The sequence below is a fragment of the Oryx dammah genome, unplaced genomic scaffold (assembly GCF_014754425.2).
Source record: "Oryx dammah isolate SB20612 unplaced genomic scaffold, SCBI_Odam_1.1 HiC_scaffold_2, whole genome shotgun sequence".
In the NCBI taxonomy this organism is placed as follows: domain Eukaryota; kingdom Metazoa; phylum Chordata; class Mammalia; order Artiodactyla; family Bovidae; genus Oryx; species Oryx dammah.
Genome location: NW_024070186.1, coordinates 85,090,055 through 85,108,108, shown reverse-complemented (window position 1 = coordinate 85,108,108; position 18,054 = coordinate 85,090,055). Strand labels below are relative to the sequence as shown.

General features: G+C 33.9%; 1 protein-coding gene and 1 long non-coding RNA gene across 10 annotated transcripts in view; one reads left to right on the top strand and one right to left on the bottom strand.

Moving 5' to 3' along the window:
* Window positions 1–18,054, bottom strand: part of DLG1 (discs large MAGUK scaffold protein 1) — a 256,793-nt gene that overhangs the window by 61,897 nt on the left and 176,842 nt on the right. For all 9 annotated transcript variants that reach the window (XM_040249498.1, XM_040249489.1, XM_040249481.1 and 6 more), the window contains 2 exons: window positions 16,528–16,648; window positions 11,505–11,661 (listed from right to left, as the gene is read on the bottom strand). In XM_040249498.1, coding sequence (XP_040105432.1) covers window positions 11,505–11,661; window positions 16,528–16,648 — 278 coding nt within the window. The remainder of the gene's footprint in view (window positions 1–11,504; window positions 11,662–16,527; window positions 16,649–18,054) is intronic.
* LOC120870433 lies at window positions 7,006–7,476 on the top strand. Its single transcript, XR_005722772.1, has 2 exons — window positions 7,006–7,231; window positions 7,312–7,476. It is a non-coding gene; the product is annotated as an uncharacterized LOC120870433 (long non-coding RNA).

Below are 18,054 nucleotides of genomic sequence, written 5' to 3'. Positions count from 1 at the left end.
ACACTACAAAAAAACTTAACAGGACATTGATATGAGCATTAGACTTAGATGTAACTAATTTAAATATTTAAGTTGGTCTTCTCCCCTAAGAACCATCAATGAATAAAATACAGCAATGTTTGGGACCTTTAATGAATACTTTTGGAAAGGAAGAGAAACTATCATGCAATTTTTATATGAAAGTTTGTTTCCTCAACATCTAATCTAAAACTTGTTAAAAGTTACACATCAATTTTATAAAATTTGACTACAGCCCAGAAATTTCTGGGATGTAAAGAACATTTAAAACAGTGAAGACCTGATGTTTTATATTATTTATAAAGGATATCACTATGTAGCTAAGTTAATACGTGCACATACCTTTCGAATGAAAATCAAGACACAAAAACCTTAATCTAAACGAATGTAACATATCGTGGTTTTATTAGAGAATATCTCTAGCTAAAAGCCATAAAAAACTCAACACAATGTATAAATAGCTTTACATTGAACATAAAATCCTAATTCTAGCAGAAAAAATTAGAGAAGAAATATAAAAGGTAGACAAACTTTCAAAGATTGTTGTAGAAAATATTATAATTTTTAATGAATTATTCCTGAGCATCAAAGTCTTTGCCTACAGAAAAAAATCTGAAGACAACCAATACAGATTCAAAACAGAATAATTTGTTAAAAAGACCACAAATTTAAAATGTTCCTAAATAATGCCAAACATTTTAATGTAAAACATTATCAAGGATATTTCAGAAGAAATCTTGGTACTGAGAGGCACACAGTGGTCATTAAAAGAAAAAAAACACACCACTTAAAAATATGGAGATATAATTTATATAAAATCAATATTTTTCAAGTTTAGCGTTTTTGTGGTTTTCAGTACATTCACAAGTATTACAATCATCACCATGCTTCAGATCCAAAACATTTTCATCAGCTCCCCCAAACCCCACTACCTATTAGCATTCTTTCCCCTCTTCCTTCTCCTCTTAGACCCTGGCAACCCCTACTCTACTTTCTAAGAATTTATCTGTTCTGTACATTTAAAATAAAAGAAATATTATAACATGTGGTTATTTCTGTTTGGCTTCTTTCTTAGCTTGTTTCCACAGCTCATCCTTGACTTAGTACACCATCACTTATTATAGCTGAATCATACACTCCATTGTATGGATATTCCATATTTTATTTATCTAATTAATTTTATTACTTTTGATACTACTGTAAATAAAACTGTTTTCTTAATTTCACTTTCAGATTGTTCAGTGCTGGTATACAGTAACACAACTGTTTCTCGTATAGTGACTCTCTGTCCTGCAAATGTGCTGAGTTTATCTTTGATTTTTTTAGATCTCATAATACCTTCTGTATATAAGATCATAGAGTCTGCAAATAACACATATTTTCCTTTTTCCTAACTGCCCAATGTAGAAGCTCTAGTACAAGGCTGAATAAAGGTGGCAAGAGTGGACATCGTGTTCCTGATCTTAGAGGGAAAGCTTTCAGTGTTTCACCATTTAGTGTTATTAATACAAAGGCTATCAGTTTTTCACAGACACACTTTTATCAGGTTGAGAAAGTTTTCTACTATTCCTAATTTGCTTGGTGTTTTTATGATATAAAGGTGGTTGGTTTTGAATCATGAGATAGTTTATATCCTTAGCTCTATTAACATGGTGTCTTAACTTTGTTCGGCATTCCTATGTTGAACCAGCTATACATTCCTTGGATAAATTCCACTTATAGTACATAAATCTTTTTTAATGCTGGTGTACAATCCTTTTTTTTTTTTATACTGTTGAATCCATATGGCTATTTTGTTGAGAATTTTTACATATAAATTCATAAGGGATATTGAGTTTTTTCTTCTTGTGATATCTTTGGTTTGATCCAAGAATGAATTGGCCTTGTACAATGAGCTGGGGAGGGTTCTTCACACCTATTCCCTTTTTTGGGAAGAGTTTGTGCATGACTGGTGTCAATCTTAATACATTTCATAGACTGCACTAGTGAGGCCATCTGGCAATGGGCTTTTTCCTTTGTGGGAAGTTTTGATTATCAATTCAACCCTTAACTGTTAGAGATCTATAGTTACAGTTTCTGTTTCTTCTTGAATCCGTTTCAATGGTTTATTTCTTTCTAGAACTTATCAGCAATTACACAGTCATGTTCAACTCTTTGCAACCCTACAGACTGTAGCCCACCAGGCTCCTCTGTCCATGGGATTCTCTAGGCAAGAATACTGGAGTAGGTTGCTGTGCTCTCTACCAGGCGATCCTCCGGACCCAAGGATGAACCCAAGTCTCCTGCATGTCCTACACTGGCAGGTGGATTCTTTACCACTAGCGCCAACCATATACAACTATATATCATGTTTAATCTATATGATAAATATAAAATGTCCTTTTATTTTTAGTAACAATTTTTGTCTTAAAGTCTACTTTGTTTGATATTTGTATAGCCACTCTATGTGTTTCCTGGTTACTGTTTGCATAGCATATCTTTCCCAACATTTTATTTTCAACAAAGATTGAATCTAAAGTGTGTCTGTTGTAGAAAGTATATAGTTGGATCTTTTTTCATCTATCCTGCTAATATCTGTCTTTTAATTGGAGTATATAACGCATTTACCTTCAACGCATTATTCAACAGAAAAGATTTATGTCATCCATTTTACTATTTGTTTTCTTCACACCTTATGTCTTTTTTTTGCTTGTCTATTCCTCTATTACTAATGTCTTTGTAAAATAGATATTTTCCAGTGTACTATTCTAATATCCTTTAAAAATCATACATATATATATGAATTATTTTCTTAGTGGTTTTGATAGATTATAATTAACACTGTATAACCATTTACTTTGGATTAACTTAGTTTCAATAGTAAATAAAAACTCTGCTCTAATATATCTCTTGTGATATTCTTGTCATATAAATTACATTTTTAAACAATGTGTGTGTGCCCATCAACAGATATCTAAAATTATTGCTTTATTTAATCAGTGTTTAAATTATACAGGAGGAAAGCACTACAAACAAAAAATACACTTAGGCTGTTTTATATTTACCTATGTATTTTTAAGTGTTCTTTATTTACTCATATGGATTTAGGTTACTCTCTAATGTCATCTCTGTTTAGTCTGAAGGATTCTCTTTAGTATTTCTTGGGTTACTGCCTATAACAGAACTTAAGGAGATTAACTTCCCTTAGGTTTTGTTAACCTAGCACTGGGATTTGTTCATTTTTGAAGGATAGTTTGACTGGGTACAAAATCCTTGGACAATGGCTTTTCTCTTTCACAACTGGCCTTCTGGCCTCCATGGTTTTTGACAAGAAATTAGTTGTTAATCTTACTGAGGATTCCCTGTATGCAATAAGTCATTTCTCTTTGCTTACAGGGTTCTTTGTCTTTGGATATTTGATTATGATATTAACATATCCGTGGTATGGATCTCTTCAAGTTTATTCTACTTGTAGTTCATTGAGCTTCTTAGATGTGCACAATGTTTTCATTAAATATGGGAACTTTTTAGCTATTTATTTATTAAAATATTCTTTCTGTCTCTTTCTCTCCCGTCATTTTGACTGTATTATGCATATACTGGTACATTTGATGGCATCCCTGCAAGTCTCTGAGACTCTGTTAATTTTTTAATTTTTCTTAATTCTTTTTTCTTTCTGTTCTTTAGCCTAAGTATCTTAATAGACATTATCTTCAAAGTTTGTGGATTCTTTTTTTGCCAGGTCAAATCTGCTGTTGAGCTTGACAAAGAGGATTTTTTTTTTCCTGATTTCACTTACTGTGCTTTTTAACACCAAAATTTGTTTCTTTTTTATAAAAGTTATCTCTTTATTGACATACTCTACTTGGTGAGATACTGTTCCTATATTTTCCCTTCATCCTGTAGATATAGTTTCCTTTAGTTCTTCAAACATATTTAAAATATCTCATTTAAAATCTTTATCTAGTAGTCTAATTTTGGGCTTCCGTCAAGACAGTTTCTACTGTTTCTTTTTCCCCTGCCTATATTTCCTTGTTTTGCTGAAAACTGGGCAATTAAAAAAATAAACAGCAATTTTGGAAATCAGATCTCCTATCTAGGGCTTGTTATTACTGCTGTTTGTTATGGTAGTAGTTTGGGGACTTTTCTAAATTCTATAAGGTTTATATTTTGTTATATGTGCCACTGATGTCTCTGTCTGATTAACAGAGTGGTTAGTTAATAATTGGACACAGCCGTCCTTAAATACCAGACCCTTTGCTGAAGGGCTCTGTGTACATGTTTGGTAATGCCTTCAATGATCAGTTAGACAATTGATAATTCTGCCTTAATCGTTACCCACTTCGTGCACAGAGCCCCACAATCAGCCAGAAGTGAGAGTTTAGGGCCTTTTCAGGTCTTTCCTGAGCAGGCATACAGTCCAGGACATGTATGTGTCCTCCTAGATTCCAAGGAATAAGAGCTTTTCAAAGGCCCTATGGAGGTTTCTCCCTAGTTTTTCCTTTTAAGTTTTCAATTAGTCTACTGTCTGCCCCAAATGTTATGCAATGTCTCAGGAAGCCATAATATGTCTGTAATTATCTTGACACTTAGCCCAGGGGAAAAGGCTTTTGCACTGGTGGAGCTTTGAATCAGGTCAAATACAGAGAACCTTTACAATAAGGTGTTCCAAGAACCACCAGACAGGTCAAATTATAACAGTTCTTTGGAAAGGAAACTATGAATATTCTACCATCATTTTGTTTTCTTTACTGGCTTAGGCCATCAGTTTTCACCATAAATTTTGGCTATTTTCCAAGGCTAATATGGTGATAGGGAGGCAGGGAAATTAAAACTGATAAAACTCCATAAAAACTCCACAAACCTCACTCATAGGGAAATTCAGCATTTTTTTTTTCTTTCCTCTTCTTGAGGAAATACTTCCTGAATTGTTGTAAGTCTTTGGTTAATTTCCAGAGTTCTTAAAAAGCTTATTCTAGCAATTCTGGCCATTTTTCTCATTGTTTTTATGGGGGACAGCATTTCTGTTGAAGTCTTTTGAGTCACTTTCCATGACTCTAAAATTTCAGTGCATATCAACTATGTTCTCCTCTATTCTTGGCATCATTGGAAATAATAGTAATACCTCCATTTATATCATAGTGGAAAATGTAGTGTTCAACATCTGTAATAAATTCTGATTTCAAAAGCTTCTGTCTTCAACAACATTAAATATATCAAAGGGAATTATTTTATAGAAATCATTATTTTCTCACTTCCCAAATAACTTTTTATACTTTTCTCAGTAATATGGGTTATCATTAAGAACATTAATAACAAGGGTATAATAACACAGGAGCAGCAACATCAGTATCTCATGGAAACTCGTTAGATATACATATTTTCAGATCCTACCTAAGTCATACTGCATCAGAAACTTTGGGAATGAAATATAGGAATTTGTTTTTTTAATAAAGCCTTGGGGTGATCTATAGCGAGTTGAAGATTGAAAATAGTTAAATTTTATGTAAAGAGGTACTTAAACAAGTGTCCCATAGTTTTCTTTTAGTTTTTAGTACATTTTCTCATGTTTTTCTCTTTATCCTAACGTCTTTCCTATTTTTCTTAGGATATTTCCCTAGAGAAGTTAGTAACCACTAAAAATTTTAAGATTACTGATGCGTATTGTCAAACAGAAAGCTGTGTAACTTATAGTAACATTAGGGCAAGCAAGTGGTTGGGACTGTTGAGACTTACAGTTTTAAAACTGTGCCTTGAGGGGTTGCCAGACCTGGGGCTTTCAGTGCTAAAACTGGAAAAGTTCTGAGTGAGCCAGGTTGTGTTGGTCGGTCAGTCTAACATATTCTAGCTGTGTGTTAGTAACCCACATAAACAGTTTCACATGGAAATTTACAAAACATCTATTTTTGTTTTGAGTTTTTCACACTTAAGTCTTAAGCCAACTGAGAATTTATTTTGACACAAGGTGTGAAGTGAGGCTCTAAGCTAATTTTATTCCACCAAGTAACTAGCTAGTTTGCCCAACATTTATTTTTTTAAAAAAATTCATTCCTTACCACTAATATGAACACAACTTTAAGTCATTTTTAAAATTTGAATTATAGTATAACTTACAAGCAATAAAATGTACAAATTTAAACAGTTCAGCTGGAAGGACTTTTGACAACTGTATATGCCCATAAAATTACAATCCCAAACATACCTTTTCCACCTACCAACCTAGAAATCTCCATTATGCCTCTTTATGGTAATCAATACAATTACCAGCAACCACGTTCTGACTTATCAGTATAAATTATGTTGCTTGCTCATGGTTATCTTATAATCTTATAAAATTATCTTATAATAACTATATTAATTATAATACAGTATGTATTTTGTGGTGCATTCTATATTTACTCAACACAATTTTTTTCAGTGTCATCTGTGTTGCTTGAGTGTCATTATGAATAAGCTGTTATGAACATTCCTATTATAGTGTTTCTATAAACAAAAGATTTCTTAGGTAAAATGTGGGTGATAAGGTAAGATGTATGTTTAATTTCTTTAAAACTTCATCAGAAGTTCTTGCAGCAGTTGCATAGTTTTACATATCCACCAGTAATGAATAATACCTGCCCCACATTCTTGTCAATGCTTACTGCCACCTTTTTTTTCCCCTTCTAGTCATTCAACTGGATAGAATATGCTACTTCATTACAGCTTTAGAAATGTTTTTATTTAGGTACAGTTTACATTCAGTAATCTTTTTTAGTATACAGGTAAAAAGTTTTGACAACTGTGTATATTGTATAGCCCACTGCCACAATCAAGATATAGAAAAGTGACATTGTTCCCAAATTCCTCTAAACCTGCTTATTCACTGTGCTTTTGCATTGCCCTGATGCCTAATGTTAAGTACTGTTCCATGTGTTTATAGGCCATTCATACACCTTGTTTTGTAAAATATCTGTTTAAGTCTTTTGCTTGTTTTAAAATTTACTCATCTTTCATTGCTTCTTTGTGGGAGATGTTAATATATTCTGGATATGAGTTTTCTGTGTGATATACGTACTGAGCTTATTTTTTCCCTACTGTATGGTTTGCCTACTTAGTTTCTTAAAGACATCTTTTTTTTTTTTTTTAACGGTTCGTGTTTAATACATCTTGTCCAAGAAACTGCTGTCTGCCTCAGAGTTGCAAAGATATCCTCCTACTCTTGGTCCTGAGCAGCTCAAAGTACAGAATTGCTGAGGTTGGTTTTCACTGCCTCAGAGTTGCAAAGATATCCTCCTACTCTTGGTCCTGAGCAGCTCAAAGTACAGAATTGCTGAGGTTGGTTTTCACAGATCTTCATCTCAACATTCTCTGTTCACTGGCAGGTGCCTTGTATTTTGAGATGCTCTGTGTGACTCAGTAATAATTTTCTCTTAATTCTCTACTGGTTCCAAACCTTTGGTTTACAAGCTCCAAGTTCTTGGTGAAGACCCATGAAAAAGAGAAGGGAGGTAGATACAGACTTGCTCTGTGACTTCTTAGAATTTTTATCAGTTTGACCAGTCCGCTGAGGCCATTACATGTTGGGTAAAGTTTTGGCTGATATCTTCCTGTATCTGTCTAATCCTTCTCTCTCCCCTACCACTCTCTAAGGAGGAGCTGCCACTGTGTTGTCCATGAAGGGCTACTTACTGTCTGGAAGTCAATTTATCTAGGTCACTTTGAATCGTCAGTTCTCTTGATGAGTTTAGTTTTTATAAACTTATCCAGACTGTTTTTGGTTGTTATGATAAGAGTGATGGTCTCTTACGACAGTCAATATTATAACCATGTAACTAAGGTGTGCTTCTGCTTTAAAATCTATTCCAATAATCATTATTTTCGGTTAGTATTACTCTATTTTAGTTGCTGTAGCCTGAAACATTTGAGAGAAATTTCCACTTACTTGCACTGCATACAAATATATTTTCTACAATTGCAGTACCACTGCCTATTTGAAGATTCAAATTTCCAAGAGTTTCATTCAAGTATCAACTAGTTATACCAAGATCTGAGAACAACTAAAACAAAAAAGAGATGTACTTCTTTTGTAAATGATCAGTTATCACCTTTCTGTCTTGGATTCAGTCTATTTTTAATTATAAAGGATCCTCAGAAGGATCTAAGTATGTGCAAGGAAGGATCAGGTGGCAAGAGGGACTGATCTGAAAATGGCAATTAAAAGATCCAAATTTTGGAATGTTTTTCCTATCATGTTCAAGGCACATATATTTTTGGCTTGAAGAGTATTTTCTGAAGTTTACTTTAAACTGAAGAAATGATTTAAAATAGTTATTAACATTGATCAGCACTGCTGATTTGGATATAGGTTTTTTCCTATATCTCAGATCCTAAATTTTAGAAGTGTTACCTAAATATTTAATTAAAACAAAATGACACAGCATAATACAGTGGTTAAGGGGAGGTATTATGAGCTACTATGAGCAAATTAAACTCTGTTCTTCAGTTTTCTCAATGGAAAAATGGTTATAAGGATGATGCTCCTGAGTCTACTACAAGCAATGTAAGATATTTTTCAAAGAATACCACTCGCCAATTCAGGCAGCACTGAACACCAACATATAAAGTATTATTGACATTAAGCTCACAATGCAGAATTTAGAACATAGGGAAACAAAGCATGTCATCATAAAGTAATATGTATTAGATACCTAAACTTCAGAAAACAGAACTATTATATTATTTACAGAATACAGACATATCCCATTTTATTGTGCTTTACATTACTGTATTCCCAGGTACTGCATTTAAACAAATTGGAAGTTTGTGGCAACCTTGCTTTCACCAAGTCTATTGGTGCAATTTTTCCAATAGCATTTGCTCACTTTGTGTCACTGTCAGATTTCAGTTAATTCTTGAAATACTTCAAACCCTCCACCAGCAAAAAGATTATGACTTTCTGCATATCCAGATGATGGTTAGCATCTTTTAGCAATAAAATAAAATTAAGGTATGGACATTGTTTTTTAGACATAATGCTAATCTAACAGACCTAACAGAAGCAGAAGATATTAAGAAGAGGTGGCAAGAATACACAGAAGAACTGTACCAAAAAAGATCTTCATGACTCAGATACTCACGATGGTATGATCACTCACCTAGAGCCAGACATCCTGGAATGCAAAGTCAAGTGGGCCTTAGGAAGCATCACTACGAACAAAGCTAGTGGAGGTGATGAGATTCCAGTTGAGCTACTTCAAATCCTAAAAGATGATGCTGTGGAAGTGCAGCACTCAATATGCCAGCAAATTTGGAAAACTCAGCAGTGGCCACAGGACTGGCAAGGTCACTTTTCATGCCAATCCCAAAGAAAGGCAATGCCAAAGAATGCTCAAACTACTGCACAACTGCACTCATCTCACACGCTAGCAAAGTAATGTTCAAAATTCTCCAAGCCAGGCTTCAAAAACAGTACATGAACTATGAACTTCCAGATGTTCATGCTGGATTTAGAAAAAGCAGAGGAACCAGAGTTCAAATTGCCAACATCCCTTCGATCATCAAAAAAGAGAAAGAGTACAGAAAAATATCTGCTTCTGTTTATTGATTAATGCCAAAGATTTTGACTGTGTGGATCACAACAAACTGTGGAAAATTATTCAAGAGATGGGAATACCAGACCACCTGACTTGCCTCTTGAGAAATCTGTATGCAGGTCAAGAAGCAACAATTAGAACTGGACATGGAACAACAGACTGGTTCCAAATAGGGAAAGGAGTACATCAAGGCTGTATATTGTCACCCTGCTTATTTAACTTATATGCAAGGCACATCATGAGAAATGCTAGACTGGAGGAAGCACAAGCTGGAATCAGATTGCAGGGAGAAATATAAATAACCTCAGATATGCAGATGACACCACTCTTATGGCAGAAAGCAAAGAAGAACTAAAGAGCCTCTTGATGAAAGCATAAGAGGAGAGTGAAAAAGTGAGCTTAAAGCTCAACATTCAGAAAACTAAGATCATGGCATCTGGTCCCATCACTTCATGGCAAATAGATGGGGAAACAGTGGGAACAGTGGCAGACTTTATTTTTCTTGGCTCCCAACATCACTGCAGATGAACTGCAGCCATGAAACTAAAAGACACTTGCTCCTTGGAAGAAAAGTTATGACCAACCTAGATTGCATATTAAAAAGCAGAGACATTACTTTCCCAACAAAGGTCCTTCTAGTCAAAGCTATGGTTTTTCCAGTAGTCATGTATGGATGTGAGAGTTGGACTATAAAGAAAGCTGAGCGTGGAAGAAACTGATGCTTTTGAACTGTGGTGTTGGAGAAGACTCTTGAGAGTCCCTTGAACAAAAGGAGATCCAACCAGTTTATTCTAAGAGAAATCAGTCCTGAATATTCATTGGAAGGACTGATGCTGAAGCTGAAATTCCAGTACTCTGGCCACCTGATGTGAAGAACCAACTCATTGGAAGAGACCCTGATGCTGGGAAAGATAGAAGGTGGGAGGAGAACGGGATGACAGAGGATGAGATGGTTGGATGGCATCACCGACTCAATGGACATGAGTTTGAGTAAACTCCGGGATTTGGTGAGGGACCGAGAGGCCTGGTGTGCTGCAGTCCAACGGGTTGCAAAGAGTTGGATATGAGTGAGCCACTGAACTGAACTGAACTGAACAGACTACAATATAACATAATCATAAGTTTTATATGTATTGGGAAACCAAATATTTGTTTGACTTTCTTTACTGCAATATGCTTTATGGTGGTGAACTGGAACTGAATCTGCAGTATCTCTGAGGTATGTCTGTATAAAATAAATTGGTTTACAGAAAAACCTAAAAGAACATAACATAACAAACTTTAAATAGTCAAGATTCTCCCAAAACCACCAAGGAAGATTTGAAAAAGAATTAGAACTTCTAGAAAGAAAATGATACTTTGAAATGAAAAAGTTAGTTTTAGCCTAAAGAGCTTATTAGATACAGATGAAGAAAATTTATGAACTAGAAATCAGATCTGACTGATAATTACCTAATGATAAAAAATTTGGACTCACCAGGAAGCAAAGTTGATTCTAAAATTGGATGCATCTAACAGCATAGCTTCAAATATACAAGGAGAAAAATTGCTGCCAGGACAAACTGTTAGACCTACCTTCCATTCACATAAACTTTAAAAGCCATTTTTAATAATAAAGCAACAACAGACTGAAGCATAAAGAAGATATGAACTATGCAAGTAACAAAGATGAGTTAACAGACATATAGAAAACCTTGTCGTCAACAAACAGAGAATGCATACTTTCTTCAAGTATATTCATAAAGACTGACATATTTTAAGTGAAATACCAAAAGAAAATCTATCATATAGAACATGTTGCCTGTCAACTCTGTAACTCTACATTAAGCTGTAAAATGTTAGAAGACAGCCAAAATACCTTCCATATCTAATTTTTAATAATTAACAGGTCATAATTAAAATAGTAAAAAGATTATTTTGATTAACATATCCTACCGATATAATACGATCTCCTTTTCTGAGCTCTCCACTAAGATCGGCAGGTCCTCCAGCCAAAATAAAGGAGATAAATATTCCTTCTCCATCTTCACCTCCTACAATGTTGAAACCAAGGCCTGTTGAACCACGATGAAGAACAACTTTTCTAGGTTCCCTGAAAATGAAAAAAATATTGAATACCTTAAAATATATAAAGAACTTAACATTCTATCAATGAGAATTCCCCACTGATATATCATATTACCATACTATTAAGAAAATTAGATGAAATTTAAAGGAGTTTTCTAAACTTTGGGGAAAGAAATTCTTTCTAAGCCTAGAAATTAGAAGGAAAAATCCTAGTTTTATACAAAAGCTAAAAATCCTTTTAGCAAAATATAAAATAAAAAGGTGAAAGCAATGTTAAAGTTTTAAAAAATGATATAAAGAGCCCACTCAAAAAATAACACTCATGAAAAGCTGATTGTCTAAGAAGTAGTTACTCCATTTCTCACATGTTGAAATAAGTGGATATCCCTTTGTTTAGAGAAAGTACGTAGGTCCCCTTTCTAGTCTCAAAGGGATAAACCATGAATGACCTATGCCAGTCACTGTATTTCCACTCTCCTCTGATAATTTGAGGCTATGACCCTATTTTGGCTTCCGAGAAATAAAGGGAAATTTTGCTGTCACTTTCCTAAGACAGACAGACCCTAACAAGGACAAAGCTCATTCTGTCGCCACACAAATCACATTTGTTCCCTTCCTTATCCCAAATTCACCCACACAAAAGAATGAACTATAAAATCCCATTACTGATTTGGACACATTACAATCATGAAGATAAAACCAACAGAATCCCAGAGACATCATGGACCTAGGGCTGCTACACAAATGTTAGAAATGCCCATCTCTAGATTTTTTATATAAAATAATTAAATATCTTTATTTCTTAAGTCATATCCCTCCAATTCATCCACCTATCTCTGCTTTTCACCTATTTTTCTATATGCATCTCTTGTGCTCCCTCCAACTCGTAATTTAAAATCTCTGAAATCAGGATACATTTTACAACTAATAATGTTGCACATCCGTTGCCAGTTGTACATAACTGTGTGAGAACCATTTACATTTTCAGTAAGACTATGAACATTCCAACAGCAGGCTATTTTAGATATGATGAATCACAGAATATCATTTGAGATTAGAATGTCTCCTACATGGTAAATATTTTAAAAATTTAATCTGCTTTTTAAAAAAATACTGGAGAAAGCTGTTGGTAACAAATGGCTTAAAAGAATATTTCTAAAAATTGAATTTTAGGGATTCTTTCATATAATGTAGGACTAATCTTAAATATCTGTCTGCTCAAAATTTAAAGTGGTGTTTTCCAGTTACACACAGGTATTCATCAATCAGTTTTGTCAGTTCACTTCAGGATTAACAAAATCATATTTTCTTGTCAAAATCAGCAAAATTAAACAATATGTTGTTTAGGAAATATACACATACAGACATATATGAAAGAAAAAGAGGAATAATAAAATCAAAATTCAGGTAAGAAGTTAACTTGGTGGGGCAGAGTAGGAGAAGCAGGGTAGGATCAGGGGCACAAGACAGGTTTTACTATATTGGTGCTGTCTTACTTCCTTGTTATATTGTGGCCTCATGGCGAGGATTCCTATAGTACATTAAAACATATGTAGGAATTATAATGTTGCATTAGCAAATAATAATTTAAAAATATCCTGCTGAAATTTACCAGTATTTCCAGAGGAAAATAAATTCTAATTTTTCAAATATCATATGCATATGAAGAGATCTTCAACAACACTAATCATTAGGGAAAGGCAACAAATCACAATGAGCTACATCCCACCTACTACAAAGGCCATAAGACAAAACAAAATAGAAAAAACAACCACTAATGAAAATATGGAGAAACTGGAACCCTCGTATACTGATGTTGAGAATGTAAAATGGTGTGACTGCCATAGAAAACAATTAGGTGATTCCTCATGTACCTAAATATAGTTATTACCATGTGCTCTAGTAATTCCACATCTATGTATATATCTAAAGCAATTAAAAGTAAATTTACAAGCAGATATGTGCATGACAATGTTTATCGTGTCATTACTCATAATACCCAAAATGTGGAGACAAACCAAGTGTCCATCAACAGATGAGTGGTAAACAAAATGTGGTATATACATACAGTGAAATATTATATAGCCATAAACAAGAATTTGGATACATAAAACAACATGTATGAAACTTGTAAACATTAGGCTAAGTGAAAGAAACCAGATACAAAATGTTAAGTATTGTAAGATTCCACTAAGTGAACAGTTTAGAATACACAAATTTACAAAGATGAAATATGATTAGAGGTTATCAGGAGCTAGGAGAACAGGAAACGTGAGTTAATGCTTAATGATTACAGAGTCTGAGGTGATGAAAAGGGTTTGGAAAAAGATAGTGGTACTGGTCATTAAGGCCACTGAACCACAATTTGAAATGGTTACAATAGCACATTTTATGTTATACATCCATGCAGTTCAGTCACTCAGTAGTGTCTGACTCTTTGCAATCCCAGGGACTGCAACATGCCAGGCTCCCCTGTCCATCACCAACTCCTGGAGCTTGCTCAGGTTGATGTCCATTGAGTCGGTGATGCCATCCAACCATCTCATCCTCTGACATCCCCTTCTCCATCTGCCTTCAATCTTTCCCAGCATCAGGGTCTTTGTCTAATGAGTCAGTTCTTCACATCAGGTGGCCAAAGTATTGGAATTTCAGCATCAGTTCTTCCAATGAATATTCAGGACTGATTTCCTTTAGGATGGATTGGTTGGATTGCCTTGCAATCCAAGGGACTCTCAAGAGTCCTCCAACACCACAGTTCAAAAGCATCAATTCTTCGGCACTCAGGTCTCTTTATGGTCCAACTCTTACATCCATACATGACTACTGGAAAAACCATAGCTTTGACTAGACGGACCCCTTTGTCGGCAAAGTAATGTCTCTGGTTTTTAATATGTTGTCTAGGTTTGTTGTAGCTTTTCTTCCAAGGAGCAAGTGTCTTTTTAATTTCATGACTGCAGTCACCATCTGCAGTGATTCTGGAGTGCAAGAAAATAAATTCTGTCACTGTTTCCATTGTTTTCCCATCTATTTGCCATGAAGTGATGGGACCAGATGCCATGATCTTCGTTTTTTGAATGCTGAGTGTTTTTTTACCCTCAACAAGCCAACATTTTTACCCTCCACTTTCACTTTCAAGAGGCACTTCAGTTTCTCTTTGCTTTCTGCCATAAGGGTGGTGTCATCTGCATATCCTGAGGTTACTGATATTTCTCCTGGCAATCTTGATTCTAGCTGGTGCTTCATCCGCCCAGCATTTCACATGATGTACTTTGCATGTAAAGTTAAATAAGCAAAGTGATAATATACAGCCTTGACATACTCCTTTCCCAATTTGGAACCAGTCTGTTGTTTAATGTCTGGTCTGTTACTTCTTGACCTGCATAGAGATTTCTCAAAAGGCAGGTAAGGTGTTATATATATTTTACCATAATTTTAAAAATTTATATTGTAATACATGAAAAATCACAGAGCCATACATTTTAAATAGCTAAACTGTATGGTATATAAATCATATTGTTATAAAGGTGTTAAAAAATGAAATTTAGAGTCATTAACTGTATGCTGGGAATTCTTTTATCTTCCCTTTATATTGGTAATGTGATAAACTCTCTGAAAAAGTGTCTAGGGTCAAACTGTGCAAGGCTTCTAATATGAAGTAAAGATTTCAATACTTCATTATCTGGGCAAAGTAGTAGAATTATCAAAAGAGAGTGATAAAACACAGCATTTTAGAAAGACATATTCAATAATCAACCACCTGATTTTAAAAAATATAGGAAACAGGTAGGCCTGTTGTGTAATACTACAAAGTTCAACACAATATTCTAGACAAGAAACATGTAGTGAAAAAAGATGGGAATAGCAATGAAGATGCTAACATATTTTTAATTTGAGAAATATGCTGATTAAAGACTACATAAACCATTAACTACTTCTACTTCACTTCTATAAATAAACACTATTAGATAATAGCAACAAGAAAACAGCCATGATAGATCAGTATACTAGCACAGCCTAAATGTTAATAGCCCTAAAAATTCATATCAGAAACATATAATCATAGATGCTATTCTTTCTGACAATATACATTCTAAAACAATTACTGAGCACTTATTAAATTAAATCCGCAACACTGGTAACTCTTGAAGAAGAGGACAAAGACAAACACTCCTATCTGACATTTAAGAGATCACTGCCTAGATTTGGTAGTCTAACTAATACAGAATAATTATAAAAGTTCAAAAAAAAGAGTCAATAATAATAAAATTTAAAAAACATAAATGACATTAATTGGCATCATTTACCATTAAATTCTATAAAGCTAATATGAAATACTTCCACGAAAGTTATATAGCAAACTGTTCATATATAATACATTACTAAGTTGAATAATATGAAAAAGACCTAAAATATTTTTTCACTTTTTGTTTCCTACTTATCTAAGTTTTTTGGGAATAAAAAGATAATCTGCAAACTTCAGTGAGTAATGTTAGATGAAAGTAGATTTTAGGTGTCAGAATATCAAATATATATACCAACAAACAAAATTCTGAATACAAATCAAATGATAGCCATAATATTTTATGGTATATATTAGAAATGGACTATATGAAAAGTTAGTTTTAAATATTCATAAGTATACTTTTAACTTCGTTTCACCTAAACTAATTTCTAAGTATAATTTACCAATCCTTGAAAAAAGGAACATTAAAAAAAGTGATTTGTAAAGTAAAATATTTTTACACTTATGGCCCTTTAATGAACCTTTCAAATAAAAAATTAAGGTTTAAATTTATTATCTGTTAATAGAATTATTTAGTCCTGACAACTGTGACTATCCTACTTGGTTGATTGGTTTTTATGTAAGAATGATGACTATTCAACTCCTTACCTCGTAATTTCATCATCTCCAAGTACTGCTTTAGAAACAGGTGAATATCTGGCTGGTGATGCTGGTGTCTGGCCCAAGTATGAAGGTGGGCTAACATGGTTATCGATAGGCTGAGAAGAAGCTTAAAAATAAAGTAAAAAACACTTGAAAATGGAAACACGCCACTCAGTACCATGTTTATAGGTTATCAATGTCACAGTTAATGTATAATTCATAGTTACTCATTTATATAATAGGTTTTCATAGAGAAAATGTATTTACTAGGTAAAAAAAAATTAGAGAAGCTCAACTTTCCAGGTAAAAACTAGACATTTAGACATTAAGATCAGCAAAGCAAACTTATTCCATTTGGTTTCTCTGACAAAACAACTAAAAAGGAGTTTTACAGTAACTGATTTGCCAAATGTAAATCCAGGAAAGGTTATTCAAAAGATTGTCACAGGAAAGACTGAACTAAACCAATCTTAAGTATAATAATTTAATTTTTCTAAGAAGTTATTTTGCAGATTAACATTTTTAGAGAAGTATATTTAGCTGATCCCTGAACAACATGGGGGTTAGAAGCACTGACCCTCCAAGCAGTTGAAAATGCACATATGACTTTACAGCTGGGCCTCAATATTCATGGTTCTGCATCTACAGATTGAGCCAACCATAAAATCTGTAGTATGTACTGAAAAAAATCTATATATAAGTGGATCTGCATAGTACAAACCCACATTATTGAACAATCAACTGCATACTCAAAATTTGATTGTGAGTAACAAAAACCAAAAGCTTAAAAATAAGTGCAAAAAGATAATGCTTGACAAAGTTTTAAAATAAATTAAGGGACTTCTGGCTTTCCAGCATGACTCTCATGAAAAAAGAACATACTAAAATGCAAAAACACAGTTTGAAGAGACGGGGCAAGCCTAAGAACCAGACTCATATACAACAGTGATGCTGGAATGATCAGACCAGAATTTGAAACAAAAATGATTAATACACTGATACGGATAAAGCAAACAGTATGTATAAAGAAGGCAGTATGCAAGAACAGATGGGCAATACAAGTGGAGAGATGGAAATTCTAAGAAAGAAACAAAAATACTAGAGATCAAAAACACCATAACAGAAATGAATAATGTCTTTGATGAACTACTAGTAGTTTGGACATGGTTGAGGGAAAGAATCTCTGAGCTTGATATCTCAGTGGTAACCTCTAAAACTGAAAAGCAAAGAGAAAAAATGATTGGGGTTGGTGGGTGGGGGGCGGGGATCAGAACAAAATATCCAAGAAAAGTGACAAAACTACAAAAACTACAATATGTGTAATAGGAATACCAAAAGGATAAGGAGAGAAAAGAACAGAAGCATTTGAAACAACAATGATGATAATTTCCCCAATTAATGTCACCAAACCATAGACAGACCTAGGAAACTCAAGAGAACACTAAGCAGGATAAATGCAAATGCATATCGTTTTCAAACTACAGAAGAAAAAAGGAGGGGTAAAAAGCCCTAAAAGCAGTAGCAGGGAATTAA